At 45.1% G+C, this 15,344-nt stretch overlaps 1 protein-coding gene across 1 annotated transcript in view; it reads left to right on the top strand.

The window, feature by feature from the left end:
- Positions 1-14,830, top strand: part of LOC135896240 (endothelin-converting enzyme 2-like) — a 39,120-nt gene extending 24,290 nt beyond the window's left edge. Inside the window, exon 5 of the mRNA XM_065424599.1 lies at positions 12,153-14,830. Coding sequence (XP_065280671.1) covers positions 12,153-14,240 — 2,088 coding nt within the window. The 3' untranslated portion in view covers positions 14,241-14,830. The remainder of the gene's footprint in view (positions 1-12,152) is intronic.
- The last annotated feature ends 514 nt before the right edge of the window (positions 14,831-15,344 follow it).

Below are 15,344 nucleotides of genomic sequence, written 5' to 3'. Positions count from 1 at the left end.
AAGCGTCGTTGTTTGTTTCATAGCCTCCTTGTAACGCCCTTCAAGTTTCTTTGATGGAGGAGTTTAAATCTTAAAATAAATAAATAAATAAATAAATAAATAAATAAATAAATAAATAAATAAAGAAGACACAGAGGCTATGTAAGACGCCGTTTATTGCAGAACTCGGGAGCACATGGTGTTTTTTGGCTTGCACACTAAAGCTCAGTACACGAACTTTTTTTTTTAATCAGCCTCCTTCGGAACACCGCTATACCGGATAGCCAGGAATAGAACCCGCGAATTGCGTGCTCCGCAGCAGGACGGGCTATAGCCAGTGAGCCCCTGCAGCGGGCGTTTATTAAGCCTTTCTTCTGCAGGCGACAGAATGATAGCATAGAGAAAGAAATATGACAAGAGGGGACACTCATCGAAAGCTGGCAACAGGAGATACGTCACGCTAGTATTAACGCCGACCGTTCGATGCCACGAGCATCGAAAAAAAGAGAATGCCAAATGAGGTTAACAGAAAGTGTTTCATTTTATTAATTCTTTCCCGGCAAAAGTAAAAATATCTGCCTATAAATTAAGTTAATCTTTGTGGCTTACTCTCGTTGACTAGCGACAGATGAATCGGCGAATGACGAGCCAGAAGCATGCGTCATTCGTCAGACACACCGCCGAAGCGAGAGAGACCGGCCGCGCGTCTGAGCGTTGGCCTACATATTCGGTCACCCGTCTGCTTGTTTTTCTGTTTTTGGATTTAGCATGGTTTGGTGGACTTCCGGCAAATTCTTGCGTTCCTTCTGAACTTCGACATGGCACCACTACACTATTGAACTATACAGCAAGGTGAGAAATTTTGTTCGACCGTCTGCGACGCACTTCAAGCAATTAGGCTTACTGCACGGCACTTAATTAGGCTAGACTTGTGACGCAGTTAACGAAAAGCAGCGCGGCCGTCGTGGCGTAGTTAATTTTGAATTAGTGAATCGTATTGGGAGATGCTTGCGACACTTTCTATGAGCCCCCAATATTATTTTAAATTATTTCGGTAGTTTTTGGGCACGCTATAGTCGCACAGGGCGCTGTGACGCAGTTTCGCGTGCACTGAATCTTACTGCGACAAGTTTTGGCGCTTTCTCTGACCCCCGAAATTACGGTAATTAATTTCGTTACTTTTTGGGGCACTTTTCAAGCGCAGTGGGTGCGCCTGGCGCTGTGACGCGGTTAGCGATAAACAGCTTGGCCGTGGTGTGCGCAGTTCACTTTCGCGCTTTAATGCACTGTTGGAACCTCAGTGCTGACGCCCGTTGTTGCAACTGGGTCGCAAGCCCCAAGGGTAGCGTTGGCCTGGCGGCCTGGGGCACAACTGGAAGCATCCGAAGTTCCCGGCAAAGCATGAGTCGACTGCTAACAGAAGAACTTGTTTATTCTAGCATCGCAAAAGAGCGGCCGGTCAGGTCGACCGAAGTGGAGAGACGGGAGAGCACTGACAATGTTGTGGCGCTTTCTCTGACTCCCAGCATTGTTGAAAGTTATTTTCGGTACTTTTTTTGTTACTTATGAGGCACGTTCGCCGCGCCTGTCGTGACGCAGCAAAAAGCAGCTCGGCCATGGTGACAGTTAGTTTGGCGCGTACTGAATTTTACTGCGACAAGTTTCTGACAATTTTTATGGCCCCGCAACAACTTAAGCCTTCTTTCGGTACTCACGCTTGTCCAAAATGCGACGAGCAGTTGCCAAGAGTGATATATACGGGAGTGTGTTTCTTGCGCCAGCAGAATGCGCGAAAGATAACGCCAAGGAGCTCAAACGCCGGGAAATTCTAACTCGAAAATTCTGTCTTCTGAACGACTGAAGACAGGCTTTGCAATCACGCATTTGTCTTGAGTGCGAGTAGAAGGAATTCTGCGAGCGTCCAGCATGGTTTGGTCGAGAGCCTGTGTTGTGGTGACCTCTGTTTATTCGTAGCGTACTATCGCGTCGGTTGTGGCCAAGTTCTCCTGGAAACACGCAGTAGCCCATGTGTTCGTGAAAGTGCAGGAAGTGAGGCCCGGGAAAGGGGAATGCTTGTAGATAGAATGTTTTCGTGGTACGTATGGTATCGTTTGGGATGAGTCGGGTATTTGCTGCGCCATGTTTGTAAAAGCGAACTGCTTTCGTTTGTAATGCCGCCCATTCGCCACTTTCGCATATTTCGTTTCTACACGCATTATTCGTATATGTGAATACCAAAATGACACTTGCTTGTAATTTAATTTTTTCAGCGGATCCGGTGGAGCTTCGTACGGGAACTACTGCTGCTTACCTGGTGCCATAACGTTGTATGAATGCACAAAAAGCCCGCAACGAGAATTTATATAGCATAAAATAAACATTTTCTCATTTCACAAGGCGTCTTACGTCTTTATGAAATTGCACGTGGCACATAAGCCTGTTTCACATGATGCGATTTTCGTCGCACCGGAAGTGCGATTTCCGTCGTTTGCGATGAAAATCGCAGTCGCAGTGCCGATCCCCCGATTTTCGGCTGCGACCAACCGGTTGGTCGCACAGTCGCACCGTCGCACCGATCGCTGCGATTTTCCGTCGAAATTGCGCGGAGAGCTGCCAAAGGAGCTATTTCGCTGGTTTGTTTTGGAAAATGGCGTCTCGATCGACATGCGCGGAGACGTGGATCGTCGAATTCGGTACGTACGCGAAGGGACAATAAAAAACTTGTACCGCAGATTGCATTCTCCGATTTCTATGCGTTTGTTGACACTCTGCACAGCAAATGAAGTGCATTTTCACGTTTGCTTCGTACGCCTTTGCGAGTTGTCAGTGCTAGGAGGTGTTCGATCCCCAGCAGACGACGAGGTCGCTACAATGTTTTGTTGAGTAGCATGCAAAAATCGCGCTTACGGAACAGCTTGAATTATTTCAACCTCGGCAAGGGCAAATGACAATACAGCAAAGTACCCGAAGTTTCAACGTTGCGCTGAACGCGGTACCGTTCAGTCGCATTTTCTTGTCGGTTTTCAAGCACGAATTTCCCGATGCATCTTGAAAGCTTATCTTGCCTCTTATTAAATTTGACAGAGCAAAAGCGTAGGCTATCGTAATGAATTTGCTATAATAGCATTGAATCCGTGGCTTGAATAAAATATTACATGCACGTTAAGTTGCACCTCTTCTCTGGAGAAATTTTTTTCTTGCACAGAAACCAATAAACATTGACTATGTTGCGGACTTTGTATCCTTAATGCATCTGTATGAACACTTGCTCTGCAAGGTAATTAACTGTACAGCTAGTAGATTAAGTAAATTGCTTGCTATAGTGGCACAGTGACAACGTACCCTCCTGCACAATTATGTAGAACTCGTGCAACAATGCGAAAAGAAGGCAAACGGCCTGTTCTTGTGGGGAGAAAACAGTATAAAACGACACGCTGAAGAAAAGTAAATCAAAACTGTGCAGTGAAGTCAGCCAGTACAAGCAGTTCTTGCACGTTCACAGCTGATCAAGTGTGCAGAAAATTCATGCCTTATATGTTTCTAGTAAGTTTATAATAAGTTTGTGATCACATATATTAGTGTGTAAACCCATATAACGATATCCGCTGCGATTACTATCTTTATAAGTAATGAAATACCATGCTACTTGCAAGAACATATATCACCTGAGGATTTTAGGACGAATTTCTGCATTTCAACTATACACAATATGTGGTTTATTCAATAAAAGACCACAAGCTGGGCTTTCTTGCAATGATAAACTTATTCCAAACTTTACTTGCATACAGGCAAGAAAAAATATTATAGACAGAAATATTGTTCTTCAATTTGTTCACCTGCCCCACTGTGGCTATAGCATTCTGCTGCTAACACAAGGCGAGGGATTGATGTGCCAGCCATGGAAGTCGCATTTCGATGGGAGTCATAGGTGAGAAAGAAAGCTCTTGCACTTAGATTTAGTTCATAACCTTTTATTGAACCCTTACACTTCAATATACTATTGCATAGGGGGGGGGGGGGCATGCTTATGCAAAATCTAACACCAAAAGAAAGCAAAGGGCAGAATTGTAAAACAACCATCTTTCGTGATAATTCGAGTGTGTAAATATTCATTGCATCAATATGTATTGTTCAACAGCATTGCACAAACAAGCATGATCAGGTATAGCAAGTACTCTGTCAGGAAGCTGGTTCTACAAATGTATAAATGTCAAGGTATGAATGCTCATACTACGTCGCACACATAGCACAAAGAAAACCTTTTTCAAGAGTTGTCCCTTCTGGCAGATATGAGTGGGCCATAAGCAGCAGAAACTTGACTGCAGGACATTGTGTAATACCGCTTATGAAAGAATGAAGAGAGTGAAGAGGCTTTTAACAGCAGTACCTCATGCTGCTCTAATAAGAGGAACGATGAGCAAAAACATTTCTGGTAGAGCACTTAAATAGTAACTTTCTGAAAGACAGAAAATTCCAGGCGAGAGTTGGAGGTACATTTGGCCCACACACACCAACAACACGGGCATACTACAAGAAACACTACAGCCTATGGTGTATTACAGTCTATGGGAAAGCTATCTTATACAGAAATCAAGAATGATGCAACAAGCCCTCGACAACACTGCAGACTTTCTTGGCCACTCTGGTCTCTCGCTTTCTGATAAGTCAGCTCATATCGACGTCGGAAAAAAAGAAAGACTAGAATCAAGAACTACCCCAGATTGTACATCGTGATCCACATAGCTGGACAAATATGCCCGCAAGTCAACATCCACAAATCCTCAGCTAGTGTAAGCCCATGACAGCAGAGCCAGCAAGTGGGTGAAACAATTATACAATGCCTGGACGCAACTTCCACACCTGGTGAAAAGAATAATCTCGAAATAATGGGGGTGGACGAGTGGATACTATAGAAAATCGCAGATGCTGTGCTTGTGTCCAAGGTATGGTACGGTATGAATTACCAGCAGCACACAAAAAAGACAACTCATCGAATACAGGCATCGGGCAGTAATAACAGGTCTTTCCAACTGTACCATGCTTGAAGACCTCTATGAGAAAGCACCTAGACAGAGTAGAGTTGCAGCCTGAAGCACAAATTCTTTGTCTCAAGAGCTCAGAACCTCGTCCCAAGATACTATGCCAGCTAGCATATGAGATGCAAAGACGACTACCCCTCCCTTCAGAAACACAACAGGCCCATACCGTGGAGTATGGGGGCAAACAATTAGGCCAGGAGACTATATGCAACTGCCAAACACATAGAGGATGTTGCTAATCATGAAGATGCAAGCAAACATAAGGCACATATAGTACACTGATCTGGCAATAGCAGTGTAACAGCAGTATGACACTACATAAAACTAAACCCCATATAAGTGAGTACCATTGCAGGTCATCCTACACCTATAAAAGCTGAACTCAAAGCAATCAAAGCAGCACTTGTAGTGCAGATTACACCCTGCACAACACCCTGCATGGATTCACCAGAAACTGTCTGGGCCTGCACATCACACAAGATTGTCAGGAAAATCAGGAGATTAATTTCTGGCCATGTCAGGGCATGGCCAGAAATTAAATTACAGGGTACATAGCCATGCAGATATTCCAGGACACAAGCGGGCTTATAAGCCTGACATAATAACTGAAAACTAGATGAGTTTGTGTGTATTCATTATTAACTAAAGTGCAACAGATAGACAACAGACAAGAACAAAGCGCTCTGTGTGTTCACTTCGTTCCTGTCCATCGCATTTCTGTTGCACTATAGTTAATGAATTCATAAGGCTGCACAGGAGAAGAATGATACCTCTGCCCAAGGGCCCGATCTCACATCCAAACCCATGGGTGCGCGCGCGCGCACACACACACACACACACACACACACACACACACACACACACACACACACACACACACACACACACACACACACACACACACACACACACACACACACACACACACACACACACACACACACACACACACACACACACACACACACACACACACACACACACACACACACACACACACACACACACACACACACACACACACACACACACACACACACACACACACACACACACACACACACACACACACACACACACACACACACACACACACACACACACACACACACACACACACACACACACACACACACACACACACACACACACACACACACACACACACACACACACACACACACACACACACACACACACACACACACACACACACACACACACACACACACACACACACACACACACACACACACACACACACACACACACACACACACACACACACACACACACACACACACACACACACACACACACACACACACACACACACACACACACACACACACACACACACACACACACACACACACACACACACACACACACACACACACACACACACACACACACACACACACACACACACACACACACACACACACACACACACACACACACACACACACACACACACACGCGCACGCACGCACGCACGCACGCACGCACGCACGCACGCACGCACACACGCACGCACGCACGCACGCACACACACACACACATGTTGCAAGAGTGCATAACGAAGCAGTATCAACAGGTTGTCACTAGATATGGATGAGGACTAACTTTCAAATGAGGTTCATGTGCAAAAATGTGGTGAGTTATATAAATTACCAGAAAAAAAAGGACGATGTGCAAAACAAGAACGAGGTGAAAGCAGGAGCCAACGTTTCGACAAATGGACTTGTCTTCTTCAAGGTCCACGTGTGGAAACGTTGGCTCCTACTTTCACCTTGTTCTCATGTTGCTCATCGTCTTGAATTTCCATCTCCTGCCTTCCCCGAGTTTTCCCCAGAAAAAGAAAGACATCTTTGAAGGATAGATAAAAATTGGTGCTTGATGCAGCCAAACATAAATAAAAATGCTACAGAAAGAAAATAGAGAAAAATTCCAAGTGCAGGAAAAAATCATTACAATTGCCAATCCTGCATGCCAGCACCTTTCAAGAAACACTGTTGTTATTCCAATAGACAGACTGACAGCTTGCTTATGCAAGCACATTCTTCCAGTTCCATGCCATTGGGAACAAAATGAATTTCCTGGAAGGTAGCCACATGCACACTTGGTGATCACGTTTTTTTTCCCTGGACTTGTATATCTATATGTATTTTCTCCCTTTCCTGCTTTTATGTTTGGTTTCATCAAGCACTAGTCTTTATCAGGTTTTATTGCTGTACTACTTTGTGGTAACCTTTATAGATCACTGCATTTTCACAATAAACCTTTTAATTAGAAATTAGCGTACCGTGTTCTTACTGCTTCACACTGTACATTCTTGCTACATTGGCCAAATAAAAGATTTTATAAGGTATCATGAGGGCCATTAAAGTGACTTGTTGCAATCTAACGAAAAAAAAAAAACGAATAGCCTGGCTGCAAATGGCACCAGAGAACACATAGGACAAAAAAGAAAGAAAATCGAGATGATCTAACAATCAAAAGTTAATGTACACATCGAGTAAATGCTCGCTGATAAGCAATAGACTGAACATACACAAAAAGGAGAAGCAAAAATTCATGTGCGTTTCCTGACAGGAAATGCATCCATTTCTAACGGAGGCCGTGATGACAAGATTAACCCAGCATTTTTAGATCTACAGCTTCCGTAATTTCTCTAGGCAGCCGATATGCACAGAATGCTAGCTTCTTCCTCTACAATGCACGCTCAGATGTGGAGAGTGCATTGTAGATGAAGAAGCTAGCATTCAGTGGAGATCGGCTGCCTAGAGAAATTATGGATGCTGTAGATGCAAATACACTGGGAGAATCTTGTGTCAGCATGGCCGCTGTTACACTTTCAGAGATGGATGCATTTCCTGTTGGGATCTGTATGGACACACATCAGATCTTGCTTCTGCTTTTTGTGTAAATTCGATTTATTGCTTCTCGAACAGCATTTACTCGGCATGTTCAATAAACTTTCATTTGTTAATACACCTCATGATTGTCTTGGTCTCTAGCAGAAAGGTGTTCATTCTTTTTACAGTGAAGCTGTGTATGCCTAGGCGAAACACTCATGGTCCGATCCCAAAAACCCAAGTGTAGTGGTATGAGCCATTGTTTAAGGGGGTGTGAACCATTGCATTCGTCTTGGTTAAGACAAGATCATGATGTCATTATTATCTCACAGCAAAGGTGTGGTGGGCCATTGGCTAGACCGATAGTGACGTCGTTTCTCTCTAGCAGCAGAGCGCGCGTGCAGCAGTCTCTCTCCGACTTCCCAATAGGTTCGAAAATGTGTCCCTGTATTTAATTAAATGAAATGTGCAGCCCCGGTGTGTCACTTCGTAACTACAGTGCATAACTGAGTCATAGACATTATGATTAACACATTGCAAAACACAAGTGCGTAACATAATTCAGAAAGACTTTGATGGACCCGCTGGATTAACACAATGAACTACTCATTGCACTTTCCATGATGGTGATCTTGCGAAGTGCAATGTGTGGCATTCCAAATAAACAATGTGATAAACTCAAGCCAAACATGTGCATAACCTCATTAAGAAACACAGAGATAACCAATAATATAGAAAGACTTGAATAAACCATTGCAATTAACCCAGTGATAAACACCGGGGCTGCACATTTCAGCTTCGCTGGTTTACCGTCTGTACAGGGTGCATGGGCAGTAACTTTTTCTGTTATTGTTTGTTAAGTATTGTATAATGTTGTGCAAGTAAAACACGTTGGGCTAGTTGGTTCAATGTATTGGTACTGCTTTTTTTGCTGTTTTTTTTCTTAATGTTGTGCCCTTCTTCCTTTTGTAAGAACTTTTTTATTTCCCCTTGCATAATACTCCAACCTTGCAGCCTGCGAGGTATATAAATAAATAAGTACATAAGCACGTCATTCATTCATCAGCATACACCTCGCACCATTCCTTGCTCAACAAACGTCACTGCGTTGATGTCTCGCAGCATGCATCTACATTAACTGCCGTTTGCATTTCGCTATGGTTTGTGAACAGTGTAATGCATAAAGATTACATGGCATTAAGGTTGTGACCTATGCGGTGCATAAGCAAACCTTGAAAAGATGACATGTTGGATTGTTGTAAATAAGACAAAGTGTTATATATCGCAGTTACTTTAACAGCATTTAACTGACCACTTGACAAAAACTTCACTTCGCATAGATTCCAACACGTACACTGAATCTGCAGTTTTCTTTTTTGCTTATTAATGCAGTCGTTACTGCATGGCCACATTGCAGATTTCAAAACGAAGTGAAGTAAATTTGTTTGTTGCAATATAACAATATGTGTAGATCACTGCGATTGTAACACGAGAACTTGATACAAACATGCACACTATAGGATGCAGACAAATGCTCAGGACAAACTCCAGAATGTTTGCATCCGGATACTTATGAAAGTGAACGGTTTCATTCCATGGCTGTCAATGAGAGGGAGAGAGAAAACTTAATTGTGTTCGTGGAACTAAAACGCATTGATAAGCTTCGACATATAGTCATTGCTTAACACTTTCGAAATGAATAATTACAGCTTGCTATCGACTATCTGAACATTGAATTGCAGGAAATGCAAGCAGGCATAAAATTCTGCGAATATAATCTGTTTAGGAATACCAAATTGGAATAAACATTGAGGCTTGCATTTGTACTTTCTCTGGCTGAGCAATCTAGTTTGAAATGACTCCCATAAGCATGTTGTAACAATGTTGATCTAATACAGGTTAAATGCATGACTAGCTTAAGAAATCTGGATGATTGCTATAAATTACAGTGAAGAAACTACGATATCTAATAACATTAATAATATAATAATAATATTTATTTCCTTTAAAAATATTTAGAGAGGGCTCCCATATATATATTCGCAGCGCAAGCACGGCGATGGACGAACCAGGCTAGCGCTAAGGTTGAATTTCACAACACAATTTTCATTCCACGTCGTAATCACACAGATCGTTTGAGGCTTCGTTCAGGGGCACACACGGGCGTTCGGGTTGGTGCTTCTTATTGCGTTTGGCGTAAGAATATGGCTAGGAGCACCACATATGCGCAATGACAGGCAATATACACGCATCACTTCTTCAGAAGCTGACGCCGAGCACGGGTAGCGCGAGGACTTTGTTGGGCTGACACGACAACTTCGTGGCAGCCGAATTTCGAATACTGCATATACGGTGAGGGTAGCTATATGAACTTGTCGATAGGTCATCTTGTAGATTGTTGTAGCGCAGGCAGAACGAAACGGTCATAGAAGGTAGATAAGACAACACACAGCGCTGAACCATAGAATAAAGAATCGCTGAACCACCTGCGAACAGCTGTTTACGGGCGCGATGCCGCACTGAACTACAGAAACCGCCGTCGCGCACTCCAAGACAAATCTTAACTAACGTTTTTAAATTAGTAAACGTACATATTATTTGCTTTTAATCAAGAGAAGTCAATAATATTATAGTGTAAACGTTTTATTCACTACAATAAAAGAATTATGCAGCGTGTGCCACGAAACCTGGCACTAAGCAACCCTGGGCGTCGCGCCAGTCGCATTGTTGAAATCGCAATCATGTGAAATGAGCCCTCAAAAAATCGCATTGCGACGCGTGCGACAGCACCGATTTTCGTCGTTGCAGTCGCAGCATGTGAAACAGCCTATATTCGATGGAGGCTTGTGAAGGTCGTTCGCAATCAATTTTAATAAACGATTTCGAACAAAGACTGCGCGAAGTTGACCTACAGAAGCCACAAAAAAAAGGGAAATAGAAAAAAAAACCGATCAGCGCAGCAGGCGTCCCACGTACCAGCTAGCGTTCAAAACCCGCGCGTCTAAAACCGAAACCGGAAGTGTGGTTCAGGTGTTAACGCCAACGGCTTGGTGCGCTGCTGCCAATTCGGCCGCTGGGCTCCATGGAAGTGTCCACCCTTGTGCAATTTCTTTCTCTATGATGATAGTTGCGGTATGGCGAAAGGGAGACGAGGGATAAGGCCAAAGTTTGTATAGGTGTTCTGTGATAAGGCTACAGGCAACGCGAAAGAACAGGGCGACACGACATGCAGAAATGCTTGCGTGACGTGTGATCAGCAAAGCTGCTTAATCAAGTAGCCGTATTTTCTGTCTTCTTGCACGAAACAATGCCGTATTGTGTCGCGGTGTAATTCGCAGTGAAGAGGCAGAAACAGTACGTGGAAATGTGAATTAACATTTTATTGGGTGCAGCTGTGCCCGGAACGCTAAACACGTATATATGACAACGATGACAGCGATAGTGGCGCGCACGATCGGCGGTCGTCGAATCTAACTGCACTGGTAAACTGCCCTCGCAATCTATGCAGTATATACATGAGTCGCCGTGCGTTCCAGAGCAACGCTTGGTGCATGATATTAGCGTAGCACGTGTAAACTGGCTAGACACGCCTGTCTCGCTGCGGAGTTGCGGACGACATTCACGAGGTTTCTGAAGCAGTTAGCGCGTCGCGTGTCAGAGCGGTGACCTGCTTACAGGGGTAATTTCGTCCAAGTAATCGCTGGCAAAAAAGTAAAACAACGCGCGTGGGGCAATATTTATTAGAATTTGGCCATATTAGTGAAACGCAGGTTACTTTTACACTGTGAGTGTGATAGACTCAATGCGCTATGCACGTAATGTAAATAAACAGGCCATGTCCAGGTTGACGTGCCATGTTGGTGCTCTAACCTTCATTTCAATTCTTTCATTCCCACGACAAGCGCCGACTGAAACCACCTTCCCGCTTCCATTGGTTGGACCGTCAATGCCAGCGAATAAAGAAAAAAAAGGAAAAAAAAGATGTGTCACCAACTTGCTGCTATCCTTTTAAGCTACTAAAATATGTTTTTTTTTGTTAGCACCGATTTCTCTCTGTAATTCCTTGACCCTGAGAGAAAACAGATGAAATTAAATGACAACGAACTTCAATACGTATTAGGGCGGGAGTGCACGTTATTTCTCATACGTGTTTAAGTATGTGCCATTTATACCAATGCAATATATACTGTAATCATGAAAACATTTATTGAGTGAAATATAGATGTTTGCATTGCTAAGCGCTCAATTTGTACTGTACCTCTTTCTCGTTTAGGTTGTTTCACCTCTGACCTTGACGTCGTCGAGGAGGGCTTTAATCATCAAAGTGGCTGTGATCTTGGTTCTGTTTCTTTGCGTCGCGGGTGCCGTGCTCATATATTTCCTATGGCTCTACCGCGCCAAAACCGCCACTGACAATAGCTACTGTGATAGTACCGACTGCTACCACTACGAGGTTTTCATCAGCGCCTCACTCAACAGGAGCATCAACCCTTGTGACGACTTCAGTGCCTTCGTGTGCTCTGCTTGGAATTACCCCAGCGTGTACCACCACGCGTCGCGCTCGTCCAGGGAGGACGTCGTGGATGCCTGGTCTAAGAACTTCGAGCTGATGCTAAGAAGGGGCAAGAAATACCTCGCAGCGGCTGAAAAGCCGCTCGGTATGCTCAGCCTCTGCAAGTACAGCTCGCTCCTCGAATCGTCGTCAGGTACAGAGACACTTCAAAGGTTCATGGAGGACCGGAAGATTCGCTGGCCTGGACAGCCGTTTCGCGGCGTAAACCCGTTAGGAGTGCTTCTTGATTTGGACTTCAACTGGGGCTTGGCGTTGTGGTTTCGCGTCGACTTCCTTCGAAAGCAGGGCGCCGGTGGCCAGCGCGCCTTGCGCATCAGTCTGGCTGCGGGCATTCGCGGGTGGCTGAGCCTCCATCGGCGGCTAGTGTCTGCTGGAAGTTTCTTCGATTACTGGCACAAGCACTACAAGCTCTTGGCGGCACCGGGGACGCCTCCTGCGACACAGCAACAGGGAAATAGGGCTGCGGAAGTGCAAATTGCTATGCTTCAGCAGTTGCTTGATGCCAGCGGGAACCACACATCACCGGCTACAGAGTTACTCCTCAAAGATATGAAAAGCCATACTCCCAGCATTCCACCCGAACAGTGGGTGTCCATGCTCAACGAAAATCTTAATGCCGACCCGGCGTTCACTGGCGACGATCGCATCATCACTAGGCAGCGAGCACTGCTTGCTGCCCTTAACAAGATAATCTCTGACTACCATCACGACGAGATAATGGAGAACATCTCTTGGCTCCTTGTGCAGATGATTTCTCCCGCCGTAGATGCGTCCATCTGGACGCTGCTGCCACGAGAAACCGCAATGAAGCCTGACGACGATCCAGCAACTACCGCCGCAATGCAGGTCGCATTCTGCTCGTCGGAAGTTGAGGCCGCGTACCGCTTTCTGATCATATCACTCTACACCGTACAAAACTTTCCTCTTAAGGTGCGGCAAGAGATCGATAAGCGGCTCAGGGACATCCGCAACACAGCAGTGAACAAGATTAACGCTGTTGACTGGCTGAAGCCCCGGTGGAAGAGGCGCGCGCAAGGGAAGTTGAATGCGACTAGGACATTTCTGTGGCCCTCCGAACAGCTACTGAGCAACACGTCGCTGTCTATTATGTACAAAACATTTCCCGCTAACGACGTAAACTTCCTGGCGCTTTGGCTACGCGTGCGCAGGTCTGTCCAGGAACTCTCCGTGGAATACGACGAGGCGTTACGCTTGCCGGCCAACTTGGCGCTGCCGCTGGTCGATTATGATTATCTGCTCAACAGCGTTGGCGTCTCGGCGCAGACTTTGTCGCCACCCGCATACTACGAGCAAGGTACACACGCCATGTTTTACGGAGGCTTGGGCTTCTTGTATGCAAGCGAACTGGTGCGTTCTCTGGACGCCGAGGGATTGCGCATTGACGTGGAAGGTGACATCGTTGGCGAGCTCTGGCTTTCACCTCTTTGGCGGCACGCTGTTCTGGACGTTACGGGGTGCCTGGCCGGAAGTGGCAGCTACTTCCCGGAGATTCCTGCTCTCGAGATCAGCTACAGCGCCCTGGAGACCGCGCTGTTGCGCGACGGCGGCCGGCGGCAGCGGCTGCGCCTCGGTTTCACCGAAAGGCAACTGTTTTTCGTCACCCTCTGCTTTCTCACCTGTGCCCGGCCCGGCACGCAGCCTCCGGCTGACTGCAATAAGGCGGTGATGAACTTTCCTCCGTTCGCCGATGAGTTTGGTTGCCGCGATACGTCGAAGATGAAACCTGCTAAACAGTGTCCTTTCTTCGGCCAACGAATTAAGCATTGAGTGCATGTGCACAGATAGACGCAATGTTACATGATGCTGTGATTACGTGCCACTATACTGCTTCATATATACGCGCCATGACGTTCGTGCGCGAATGTTTTAGTTATTGCAGCCTTCGCACCCCACTGAAATAATATTTGTTTGCTGCAACAATTCTCCAAAGCGTGACCCCCCCGTTTCATCATTTATATACTGTATCTTGCGCGAACTTCACGTGCTGCATCGTTTCTATATATGCGATGTTCTGAGCACAGATTCGTGTTGGCATTGAATAGCTGTGCCTGGTTTGACAGCGCTTTGGAGCTGACTTATTCTATGATTTGCGTTTTACAGTAAGCTATATATTATTGAGAAATATGTAATCACTGCGAAACATGTCCAGACTTTTGAAAATCACTTTAGCCAGACATTGCGCGATAATTATAGCACAAAAGTGCCCTGTGAAAGTCTGTGAATATGTGAAGGCCTTCGAGTCTCAATCTTTTTTTGTGCTGGAAAGCAATTTTTAAATTTAGTTCTTACGCTAGTACCCTAACGCGCACAGCATAGACACTATTGAACGATGTTAATAATGTACATATAGCGTGCCATATCAGCACAATAAATCCTGTTAAGTAATGCGTAGCTTTAGTATTGTAGAGCGAAACAAATTCACGTCATAAAAAAAGGCCATGACAGTTTTAAGCTTATTTTCTTCCTGGGATATACATGTAAGACGTATTATGTGAGCCGGTGGCATTATGTGTTATGTGCAACCATATTGAACGTATCATTGGCTAGGACATTTTGATATCAGTAAAGGTTGTTTCACTAACGTTTGATATCACTCAAATTGTTGTTTCACCGACTTTCATTTCCATTAATTTATCGTATCTTGATTTCATTTATTAGGCACAAGTAGTTTCCCCTGCACAACGTCTGCAGGCTTGCAGGCTTGCAGGCTTGGAGCCTGTCACCGGCAGAAGATGCCGAGAGCCAGTGGGGCTATACTAATCCAGGTACAACCAAATTAGGAAGGCCCACTAAGCTTCAAGAAGACACTCCCTCACGAGAACAGGAATTGGCCTTCTTGATGCAGTATTCGGCCACCTCCTCCCACATGGC

The sequence above is a fragment of the Dermacentor albipictus genome, chromosome 1 (assembly GCF_038994185.2).
Source record: "Dermacentor albipictus isolate Rhodes 1998 colony chromosome 1, USDA_Dalb.pri_finalv2, whole genome shotgun sequence".
Classification (NCBI taxonomy): domain Eukaryota; kingdom Metazoa; phylum Arthropoda; class Arachnida; order Ixodida; family Ixodidae; genus Dermacentor; species Dermacentor albipictus.
Note: the sequence above shows the minus strand (reverse complement) of the source record. Positions and strands in the feature narration are given on the sequence as shown.